The sequence below is a fragment of the Emys orbicularis genome, chromosome 6, assembly GCF_028017835.1.
Source record: "Emys orbicularis isolate rEmyOrb1 chromosome 6, rEmyOrb1.hap1, whole genome shotgun sequence".
Classification (NCBI taxonomy): domain Eukaryota; kingdom Metazoa; phylum Chordata; order Testudines; family Emydidae; genus Emys; species Emys orbicularis.
In genome coordinates this window covers 16265921-16278356 of record NC_088688.1, presented here as the reverse complement: position 1 = coordinate 16278356, position 12436 = coordinate 16265921, and the positions used below count along the sequence as shown (strand labels likewise).

At 42.1% G+C, this 12436-nt stretch overlaps 1 protein-coding gene across 1 annotated transcript in view; it reads left to right on the top strand.

The window, feature by feature from the left end:
- CFAP53 (cilia and flagella associated protein 53) overlaps nt 1-11170 on the top strand; it is a 29591-nt gene extending 18421 nt beyond the window's left edge. Inside the window, exons 5-8 of the mRNA XM_065407056.1 lie at nt 4044-4262; nt 8025-8241; nt 8796-8898; nt 10942-11170. Coding sequence (XP_065263128.1) covers nt 4044-4262; nt 8025-8241; nt 8796-8898; nt 10942-11170 — 768 coding nt within the window. The remainder of the gene's footprint in view (nt 1-4043; nt 4263-8024; nt 8242-8795; nt 8899-10941) is intronic.
- Nucleotides 11171-12436: the final 1266 nt, after the last annotated feature.

Below are 12436 nucleotides of genomic sequence, written 5' to 3'. Positions count from 1 at the left end.
TGCTACAATGATGAGTTTGGGATAAATGCCTAAACAGATAATTTGCTTGCTGGTGTTAAGGAAGCTTGGAGAATGGGGTAAATAATTCTGGCATTAGCATCTCTATCATATGTTGGCAAAGTTTACAGTTGTTACTAGAGATGTATTTACTAATTCACTCCTCATCCCGTCCCACCCTTGATCTTTATTCCATTGTTGTCATTTATCCTGTATATCCATTCATTGGTGATCACGATGGTCCCTTCTGGCCTTACGATACATAAGCTATGAATCTCTCATTAATTCTTGATTTTTCTGATGTCTGACAGTGGTTCCCTGTGAAATCTTTTTGGAATTTGACTTACTGCTCTCTGAAGCTGAGGGCTCAGCTACTCTTTCCACTGACTGGTGACATGATGCTGTTAATTTTTTCTTCAGCCTCCTCTGAAGATGTATTGTAAACATGAATTTACCCACATAGGCCTCCATTTTCAAAAGTGAATAGTGATTGTTTTTGGGTGCCCAACTTAAGACACCTTAAAGGGGCCTGATTTTGAGACATGCTAAAGCATCTTTAAGGTATCTCAGGTTAGGCACCCAAAAACTGAGGTAGCCAGAAATCACTTGTCACTCTTGAATTAGTCTTTATTATTTATCCACATTGCCTCCTTTTCCCCCAGTTCCCCATTTTAGTGATAAATATAGTGCTCGTGAAAGTGGCAATGATCATGCTATTCTGGCCGGGAGTCGGACAAGCACTACACAAGTGTCCCTGTACATCTCTTCCATTGCACTTCAGTCCTCACTTGCTATAAGACTGTCAATTTTTTAACATACAGTGTTTCAGTACCACAACTATATAAACATATGTAGAATAAACACTGTGGATCAAATTCTACCCTCATACTCATGCAATTACACTGAAGATAGAATTTGGCCAAAAACCTGTATAAACTGCCTCCTCCTCCAATAACTTGCCATTACTCTGCATCATTCTTCTCTCCTTTACTGTTCAACATCTTCTTCATCATATGTGGGGTGACTCAGATATAGTGATTTCTGATATTTTTATTATTTTTACAGTGCTCAAAAGTGTGCTGGACTCTTCCCAGTTCAGATTAAAAGGCTCCATCTCTGCCCTGGAGAGCTTACATAGCCATCAGTAACTTTGAAGCAGAATTGCAGGCTCCATGCACAGTTTATGTCCCAGCATGGTATCCAGTTATTTTCTTAAACAGGGGAGCTTTTCCACTGTGTAGGAACGATAGGAAGTATGGCAAGATACCACCTTGGCTTAACCAGGAGATCTTCAATGATCTAAAAATCAAAAAAGAATCCTACAGAAAGTGGAAACTCGGTCAAATTACACAGGATAAATCTAAACAAATGGCACAAGTATATAAGGACAAAATTAGAAAGGCCAAGGCACAAAACAAGCTCAAACTAGCTAGAGACATAAAGGGTAACAAGAAAACATTCTACAAATGCATTAGAAGCAAGAGGAAGGCCAAGGACAGGGTAGTCTTGTTACTCAATTGGGGGGGGGGGGAATAACAACAGAAAATGGAAGTGGCAGAGGTGCTTAATGACTTATTTGTTTCAGTTTTCACCAATAAGGTTGGTGGTGACTGGACATCTAACAGTGAACACCAGTGAAAATGAGGTAGAATCAGAAGAGGCTAAAATAGGGAAAGAACAAGTTAAAAATTACTTAGACAAATTAGATGTCTTCAAGTCACCAGGGCCGGATGAAGTGCATCCTAGAATACTCAAGGAGCTGACTGAGGAGATATCTGAGCCATTAGCGATTATCTTTGAAAAGTCATGGAAGACGGGAGAGATTCCAGAAGACTGGAAAAGGGCAAATATAGTGCCAATCTATAAAAAGGAAAATAAGGATAACCTGGGGAATTACAGACCAGTCAGTTTAACTTCTGTACCCGGAAAGATAATGGAGCAAATAATTAAGCAATCAGTTTGCAAACATCTAGAAGATAATAAGGTGATAAGTAACAGTCAGCATGGATTTGTCAAAAACAAATTGTGTGAAACCAACCTTATAGCTTTGTTTGACAGGGTAACAAGCCTTGTGGATGGGGGGTAAGCAGTAGACGTGGAATATCTTGACTTTAGTACAGTAACTCCTCACTTAAAGTCGTCCCGGTTAACATTGTTACGTTGCTGATGCTCCCTTCTAATGTCGTTTGGCAGCCGCCTGCTTTGTTCACTGCTTGCAAGAAGAGCAGCCCGTTGCAGCTAGCTGGTGGGGGCTTGGAACCAGGGTGGACTGGCAGCCCCCCATCAGCTCCCCGCTCCCCTAAGTTCCCTGTGCTGCAGCTGCCCAGCAGGCTAGCAATTGCCGGCATTCAGCTGTCCCTCCCGCAGCTGCCATGTGCTGCTCCTGCCCTCTGCCTTGGAGCTGCTCCCAGAGACTCCTGCTTGCTGTACGGGGGGGAGGGGGGAGCTAATGTCAGGGTGTCCCCCTCCCCCCTGCTCCTGCACACCCCATTTCCATAGAGCAAGGGGTACACATGACAGGGTTCAGGACGGAGGGAGCTTCCAGGCAGCAGCTGCGGTCTCAGCAAGCTGATCTAATTAACAAGGCAGTGTACTTAAGACTGGGGTCAGCTACTTAAAGGGGAAATGTGCATCACACACACACACACACACAGAGTGTGTGTCTCTGTCTGCTATGCTCTCTCCCCTCCCTCCATGCCTGCTGCCTTGTACAGTGAGGCTACATTAACAATGAGTTAACCCTTGAGGGCTCAGTTAATCATTTAGCAGTAAGGCATTCCCTGCGAAATTTCCCACCCTCTGACTTCACCACCTCAACCAAGCTTCACAATCATCATTGCTGTGTACCAGTATTAAATTGTTTGTTTAAAACTTATACTGTGTGTGTGTGTGTGTGTGTGTATGTGTATGTATATTAGTCTTTTGTCTGGTGAAAAAAATTTCCCTGGAACCTAACCCCCTCATTTACATTAAATCTTATGGGGAAATTGGATTCGCTTAACATTGTTTCGCTTAAAGTCGCATTTTTCAGGAACATAACTACAACGTTAAGTGAGGAGTTACTGTAAAGCTATTGATGCTGTTTCGCATGACCTTCTCATAAACGAACTAGGGAAATGCAACCTAGATGGAGATACTATAAGGTGGGTGCAAAACTGGTTGGAAAACCGTTCCCACAGAGTAGTTATCAGTGGTTCACAGTCATGCTGGAAGGGCATAACGAGTGGGGTCCCACAGGGATCAGTTCTGGGTCCGGTTCTGTTCAATATCTTCATCAATTATTTAGATAATGACAGAGAGTACACTTACAAAGTTTGCGGACGCTACCAAGCTGGGAGGGATTGCAAGTGCTTTGGAGGATAGGATTATCATTCAAAATGATCATGACCTACTGGAGAAATGGTCTGAAGTAAATAGGACGAAATTCAATAAGGACAAATGCAAAAGGAGGGAACAATCAGTTGCACACATACAAAATGGGAAATGACTGCGTAGGAAGGAGTATCTGGAAAGGGATCTGGGAGTCATAGTGGACCACAAGCTAAATATGAGTCAACCGTGTAGCGCAGTGGAGCTACTCTGAATTTACACTGGTGTAACAGGAAGCAGAGGTTGGCTCCATTATTAGAAATGGCTCTAGTTAATATTTATTGTACACAGATTCTTTTGTGTGAAAATTTGAAAGTGTTCAGATACAAATAATAGATGTTTCTCTTGATTTGCAACACTATATGAATCGTTGCCCATCGTAAGTATTTAGAGAGTGCCAATCTCTCCATTTGGCAATGAAACATACATGATAATTAGAAAGAAAATCCTGAATTCTAATGAATAATATGCTAAAATATTCATGCTTTAACAACTGTATTAGATGACAATAGTAAATCTGAAATCCCCTAGCATCAGCAAGCAAAATCTTCAATATTTATCTTCCCACTTATATGTTCCAATTAAACTAATCCCAGCCATCTTTTTTTTTTTTTTTTTTTTTTTTGGAAGTTATACAGTGATCTTGCAAGTTGGCTACTCTTCTTTTATTGTTGCAGGAAGAGGAAATGAAGCTGTTTAAACTAGAAAATGAGCGAGTTCAGATGGAGAAATTACAGAAACAGAAGGAACACAGGGACATGTTGATCAATTCAGCTCGGGCAAAGATGAAGCGTCTTAATCGGGAAAAACAAGAGGAACTTGCTCTAGACATGAAGATCCTAGAACGACTTTCCCATGAATCCCAGGAAGACACAGAGGGAAAAAATCAAAGAAAGGTAAGAGCAAAGGGCATTTGATCTTTTTCAAATTGTGTCTGATCTCCTGATTTGGACTAATTCCATTGACCTCAATGGAGTTACATAGGTGTGAGATTGGAATCAAGCCCTATTCTGTTTATAAATTGATTTTTTTTGTTGGAAATCTTTTTATATTTTATTAAGGTCTTTGACTGCATATTTTTTAAAATGAATATCATTAGCTAGGTTTGCACTTGACCAGATTAGAGGTCTGGGGCAAAAGACTGGAATCCCAGAGGATCATGGAATCTAATCTGGTCTGACCCACATGCTGCTTCTACTGTGTTCAAGTCAGTGGCTCTTTTGGGGCTTTACACAACCTGGCTGGGAATATAAGTTAGAAAGTCTAATGCTAAGCTTTCTGCAGTTTCATGGATGTTGTTGACTGGATATTTGTAACCGCAGAGAAAAATAAATCTTATTTAAACTGAACTGAAATGTATTTAAATACTAACAAAATTGTTTAAAATCTTTAATTATTAGCTAGATATATGTGTAGTTTAAGTTTGCAATTCAGATGCTTTAAATGGCACAAGCTGACTTGAATTCAGACTTCTCTGTCTCTACTACAAATTCACTAGCACTTAAGGTTCAGTCTTGCATTGTGCTTTTGGGCTTTTGCTTTTTTATGATTTATATAAAGATAGCCTGAAGGAAAAAAGGGAAGGGAATCCTGCTTGCTTTATACATTAGAAATTGAAGTCTTGTTTTAAATCAGGCTGTTCGCAACAATTTTTTTAAACAACTATTTATCTCCAGCTTCCTTTCCTGGTATTGAAAGGATGTTTCTGTTAAAGTTCAACACCTGTCCCCTTCAGTTAAGGTATTAGAGCTCGTAATAAACATCTCTGTTTCCTGAAAACATCTGAGTTCAAGAAACCTGCTATTTCTTAAATTAAAAACAAGTAGATTCACCACCGCCTGGAAACCAAAAAATCTTTTGCAAGTTACCATTAAAGCTGAGCAAGGAACTGCATTCTTTACTCTGCTTTAGGTGTTTATAAGCTAATGCATGTTAGGGAAATGCTGCAAATATTTCCTGCATTCATAGCATTGGTTCAGTTCCACTGGGGTTAGGCAACAGTGGGAACCCTGGTATAGAAAGGGTACAGGTCTGCCACTGGCATTTAAAGCACTATGTCAGTTAGACCTGTTCAGAGCAAAGTTAGGCCTGGTCTACACTAACCCCCCAATTCGAACTAAGGTACGCAACTTCAGCTACGTGAATAACGTAGCTGAAGTCGATGTACCTTAGTTCGAACTTACCGCGGTCCAGACGCGGCAGGCAGGCTCCCCCGTCGACTCTGCGTACTGCTCTCGCCGAGCAGGATTACCGGAGTCGACGGCGAGCACTTCTGGGTTCGATTTATCGCGTCCAGACAAGACGCGATAAATCGAACACGGAAGTTCGATTGCCAGCCGCCGAACTACCGCGTAAGTGTAGCCAAGCCCTTAGATGACCTGGTGCTTAAAACACTGGTGGTACTCAGCATTGCTAGCGCTGAACTGGTGTTATTAACAGCGTGATGTTTTTGCAAAGCTTTCGGCATAGACAAGACTGGTAAAGTTAATGGCTGTTACAGGAAAAAGTCAGAGTCCTAAACTCAGATTCTGGCACATAATTGAAAGAAAAAATAATTTTGAACTATGTAGTTAGAAAATGTATGTATTTGTATGAATGAGTCTACGTATTCTGTAAATGATTTACCATAGGATTTTAAGGAGTTTTTTCATATTTAAAAGCACTGCAGTTTACTTTCAAAATAGGGCTAGAGTGTCTTTAGAAGATAGGTTGTTGTACTAAAAGTCATTAGTCTGGGTTCTATTCCTGGCTTTGCCACAAAGCTGCTGTGTGACTTTGGGCAAGTTACTTCATTTCTCAATGCCTCAGTTTCCCCAGCTGCAAAATGGGGATCATGATTACAAAAAAAAGGTAAAGAGCTTTGAGATCTACAGAAGAAAGTGCTATAGATGACCTAAGTTGGATCATGCTGGCTCAAATTATTCTTCTGCGTTCAAATTTACTATCTAGATTCATCAGTTCAAAATATTACGTTATGCTTTAAGAAACTTTTTTCTTTATTTCATCAAAAATGTAAATTTTAGCCTAATGATGCTTTCGACGCTAAAGAAAGGTTTTCAGTCTTGATAAGATGCAATAATGCTGGAAATATTTCATAATTTGAACTGAGTTTTGTTTCAAATTCAGGTTTAATTTATTTTTACAGTAATTGGCCAAGCTTGTGAGTTCCTACATTCAACTTGATGGCATTTCTCTGTCTGTTTGTATGTAATGCAATAACTTTTGAACACCGCATCCAACCAATTCCAAAATGTCAGGAAGTGTTGTGGGTGTCAAGGGGCAGAATCCTATTAATTTTGGCAAAAATGGGAAAACTGGCAGGGGGGAATAGGGGATTGTGACAGGGTGTACGAACCCTGCACCAGGCAGGAAGGAGTTAAGGAGTTGCTCTTGGCTGGAGTGGCCTGCCCTGCCCCACCTGCAAGTCATGTCAGGAATGGAGGAGGGGTTTGACACTGGGGAAGCTCACTACCTCCTGGGCAGCTCTGGGAGGACAGCAGAGTGCTGAGCTGCCCGCCTCCCAGGGAGAGGCCTGGAAGAGAGCAGAGGCTAAAAGAAGGCTTAAGGCCCCTGAGGTGAAGGGCCCTGTATCCTGTTCTTTGTGCTAGGGAACCAGTGGACTTTGAGCCATACCCGTCAGGGTGCTACTGAACACCCCACTTGAGTGACTGGACACAGAGTGAGCACACAATTCCATCACCTCCCCAAGAGGCACTGTTGAAGGACCAAAACCCTGCCAGAGAGACACCGAGCCCATTGCATCTGATCAGCAGACCTATCAGCTTCAGAGGGGAATACACACAGCCGCTGCCAATGTTGTGGGGAGAGCAATGGTATGGGGGAAAGGGAAACTTGGGAGGGACACAGGGCCCCTGCCACCAGGCAAAGGGGTAGCAAACAGAGCCCTTAACGTGAGAAGAATGAGGGATGTTGGTATAGGGGAAGGAAGGAGTGTGGAGCACACAGAACCCCTGGCATGATGGAGGAGTGGGGGATTGCAGGGAGTCCCTGAAATAGAGGGAGGGTAGCACACAGGGAGTTTATGCAGGCTGTGGAGGGATGCAAGGAGCCCCTGCTGTGTACAATGCGCTCGTCCTACAGATGCTATGAAGTGCACAACTCTCTGGTAATAATACTTTCAGTGATGGGCGTGATTCTCTTCTCACATCAGTGTAAATCCAGTATAACTCCTTTTGAACTCAATGGAATGACCAGTGTAAAACTGGAACACAAAGTGATTAAGTGACAGCAAGATGTGGCAGAGTTTGGAAAAGAAGCCAAGGGCATGTCTGTGCTGCATCTGGGAGCAAGCCTCCCAGCCCTGGTCAACTGACTTCTACGAGTGGAGCTTATGCTAGTGCGCTAAAAACAGCTGTGTAGATGGTGCCGCTTTGGCTGGGAGCTTGGGGTCTGAAGCGTGGGGTGGCTTGAGAAGTCAAGCTCCAGCCTGAGCCACAACATCTACACAGCTGTTTTTAGTGCACTCGCACAAGTCTGTGGATCCAGGCTGGGAGTCTCGCTCTCAGCTGCAGCGTAGACATGCTCCCAGTCTTTTTTCCCAGTCCACCACCAGACACTGCTTTCCATGAATAAAATGATTTTGAAATGCCTTTTTGAACTAGCTTATTGAAAGTCTATATACTGTCCACATTTTGTAGCAAGAGCTGTTCAAGGAGCAGCAGATGTATCGGGAATATCTGGCTCAACAATTGGAAGAGGAGACACGTCGAGAGAAAGAAATGGACAAGCTGCTGGAGGAAGAGATGGAGAAGTCTTGGGCCAAGAAGGCTGAGCAAATGAGATTGGAAAAGGAAGCTAGGAAACGGCTAATGAAAGATGTCCTGGATACAAGACGACTGCAGATTGAGGAGAAGTGTAAGAAATTTCAGCACAATTAGTCTGTGGGTCAAGTACTGCCCATGGTAAAGTGAATGCAAGTTCTGTCATAGTCAATGGAGATGGCACATGCTTTCCCTGAAAGCGGAATTTGGCCCCAAGTGCATATAGGGGACAAATGGGGGACCCTGGTATGGGGTAGAGAGGGGGGCACACAAAGAATTGGGGACACATACTGCATAGACACTATTACAACAGATAAGACAGTGCTATTGCATTAGGGCCCAATCCTACAGCCTTACTCATACAAACAGTCTTTACTCATGCTAGTTATCCCATTGACATGAGTGAAACAAAGACTAATCAAATAAAGATTGTAGGAGGCTTTATTTCAGAACATTCTGAAACTGTATATGTGAAATCCTCTCTTCTAAGTGACAGATGTGGGTGGAAAAATACCAACAACATCTCTCCTATTGCTTTTGTGCCTTTCCAGAAGCAGCAAGACTCAAGCCTGCCATTTAGAATAAGCTATTTGGGTTTAAGTTTACATCCTTCCAAGGTTAGCAGTGCATTTATTTTTCCTTTTGCAGTGGAGAGAAATGCAAAGCAGCAGGAAGAACTTGCTCAGGACAAGGAACTATTAGCTGAAGCCATTAAAGAACTCAATTCTATAGAAGAAGAAAAATATTTAAGGTATGTTTTCCTTCTGATGTCGGTAAGTTTTGTAATAAAGTTGAGTCTTAAACTCTTCAGAATTGAATAATTCTCATTTTGAAGTAGTAGTGTAATAGCAATGGGCTTTGTTCTGCACAAATTTTCTCTGCAGGTGCTATACTGTGTAGCCAATTTACTATTGACTATTAAGTAGTACCTATGTTATACTGAAATTGGTATTACACAACCACCCAAACCTAGTTGTTCATATACAGTTGTATTCCACCAAGTGTAATTGTCTTGAGCTTACTGGTTGTTTTTAGTAAGTACATACCCATATTCTGTGACTTAAGAGGTGTATTCCTTAAATTCTGTTGTTAAAAGTTATTAAGGATTGTAACATTAGCTGAGTTTTGAGAGAGATTAATTCAACTACTTAAGCATAAGAGTTGGAATGTTCTGGTTTATTGCAAAACTCTGTCCACCCTTGAAGAATATCGACTGACAGTGCATTCAGGCATTGAAACACAAGACCACACCATCAGAACAAATTCTCACTAGCTTATCATCGCCTGAGGAAAGAATACTAGTACTTAGCACTATCTGAAATACAGCGGTTCTAGATGTCATGTACACAGGCCTTCCTTTACAGTTTCATTTTACTATCCATAATGTTTTATCCACTTGATTCCTTTTCCATACTATTGCCCACTCTGATGCTTATTTGGAGAAAGTAATCGAGGAGCCCCTTCCAGAGCCAATATCTGTTTCATTCCATGGTGTTTTGGCAACACGGTTAACAGAAAAGTTCTCAGACCATCTCTAGGCTTTGGTGGCAGTCACACTCTGCGGCAGAAGAGGTGCTGGCCATATCACTTAGAATAGATGTGCTGCACTTTTTTGTGTCAGGAAGCAGAGTCTTGCCACGTGGCTCACACAGCACCTCATTAATGCACTGGTTTTGAGGAAACTGTTGACACGTAAGTACCATGGTGATGGGTGCTTTAGAAATACCTGAGGTAGGTAGGTGGGCTGTTCAAACAGCACTCCAGAGGCTAGCAAAGATTAAGTGCAGGTCTTGGGGTAGAACTCACTTTCTTCTCCCAAGCCATTTCTCAGAGTAATGTTAGCATAAGGCCATGGCAGGAATCTCTGGCCTGCCTTCTTAGATGGAAGTACAATAAAAGAATCATAGAATATCAGGGTTGGAAGGAACCTCAGGAGGTCATCTAGTCCCACCCCCTGCTCAAGGCAGGACCAATCCCCAGACAGATTTTTGCCCCCGATCCCTAAATGGCCCCCTCAAGGATTGAACTCACAACCCTGGGTTTAGCAGGCCAATGCTCAAACCACTGAGCTATCCCTCCCCCCCCGCGAGTTATTTTAAAAACAAGAGAGGGAAAATTGGATATTAGGGTGCGACAGGCATGAAACAGCCAGATAAATGTTAGGTCTAGGTCTTTAAGTATAGTCTGCATAATCCTCAGTCATCTCCTCACCACAATAACAGACAGATAAAGAGTTACACAGATTTTGTGGGGGGGGAAAGCATACAACTTATTTGATTAATGATTGTTTGTTCAGTGATCATTGTTTGTTAAGCACTGAGATTTTACTCTGATTTATAAGCCACAGTAAAGACATATTGGGCCCCCAAAGAGTTTACAGTTTATTAAAATGTGGTGGTTGTTCATTAGAATAGTAGTTAATGATAACAAGTTTTAAGCAGTATTTCACATAAGATTGATCAATGATACCTCAAGAAATCTGAGCTGTTAATTTTCTATCTTTAGCTTCTAAGAGTAGGTCTACACTGCCCACGTTACAGCATGGCCATGGCATGCTTTATCGATAGGGAAGAACTCTCCCGGCGATAAAAAATAACCACCCCGAATGAGTGGTGGTAGCTTTATCGCCAGGAATGCAGCTCCCGGCGATAAAGCGCTGTCTATACTGGTGCTTTTCAGCACTAAAACTTTTGTCACTCGGGGGTGTTTTTTCACACCCCTGAATGACTAAAGTTTAGCGCTGAACGTGGCAGTGTAGACAGCCTAAATGAGACATTTGCCATGTCATTTGCAGACGAATGCAGGAGGCAAAGGAATATCGGGAGCAGCTGCAGGCTCAAATTACCTATCAGCAGCAGGCCCACATTGCTGAGGAAGAAGAGAAGCAGCGAGAATATGAATCAGGACTAGCAGCAGAGAGAGTGTACCAAGAAAAGATGAAAGACATTCTATCAAGACCCTACATGAAATTAGCAGAAATCCATCCCTTGCGAAGAAAACTAATGTCTAATCTGCAAGTATAGCATTTACTTATTGTGATGTATACAACTGCAGCTCCCTTTAGACTGTATTTAAAACAGTATATATGAATTTTTACTTTTCATACTAATTAATATATCTGGTTCCACTTTCCCTGTATTTGTATGCAAATCATTTTAAGGCGCATATACGTATAAGAATTAGACACCTTTTCAAAGGGCTATTTTTCCCCCTTTGGATTTTCTTTGAGACAATAACTTTTCCTCCATTTAGATTTAGACATTTTTACATTTTAAATAAAACAACATTGTGTATGAATAGCATCCATGAAATGAACTGCATGTAAGTGTTCCTCAAAAATCTACAGAAAGGCACATTTGTAGAAGAATTTCAGGAAACTTTAATTGGGCCATACAAATAGTTCAGCTTTTAAAGGGTCATTTTAATTATGTATTTAAACAAAAAACACTTGATACACATTTTTAGTATCTTTGAAAAATATGTAGTGTGTGTCCACTTTATTTCTGAGACTCTTTCAAAGGGATAGTAAATATAAATCTTTATAGACCCTGGTGGTTAATAAGGATCTGTGGAACTTCAGGATCTCCAAAACTGATCTGTGAAATTATTGCTGGGAGAAATTTACTGCATAAGATGACTAAAATCACTCTTTCTTCCAAAAAGGGTTATTCTCCACCTGTATAGGGTTCAGTCCTGCATTTCTTGCATACCTCAGATGGTCACAAATACTTTATTTTGCTTGCACAAGATACAGAGGATCAGGCTGTGTCTCAGGGTGGTTGACCCCTTTAAGGGGAGTCAGGGCCCAAGCTACCTGTGACAGGCTCCTGTAAGGGAGAATGAGCCAACCCAGACACACATGGCTGGCTGGCTGGCAGGCAGCTAATGAGGCTGATAAAGGGGTACCAGTGCTGGGGTGGGAGTTTCTGGAGACAGGGAGCTCTTGAGGAGATGTGCTCCTAAGAGAGCTGATAAGGAGAGCCCACAAGAGTAGGGAACCTAGAAGGTGTGCTCCTGGAGACAGGGAACTCCCAGGACAGCTGATCAGGAAGGCTCATGTAAGCAAAGACCCTAGATGTGCTTCTAGAGAGGGGAGATTTCTGAGGGCAGAGTTACAGCTGGCAGCCCTCCAAGAAGGCCTATTCCCAGCAAAAGGTTCTCCCAAACAGTGGTGAGAAGCACAGCCCATCGAGAACTACGTGCTGTCCCAGAGAAGGGATTCAATTGACAGATCTCTACCAACTCTGGCTCCAGGGAAGGATTCTACCGAGGTAGCAGCAAGAGGCCTG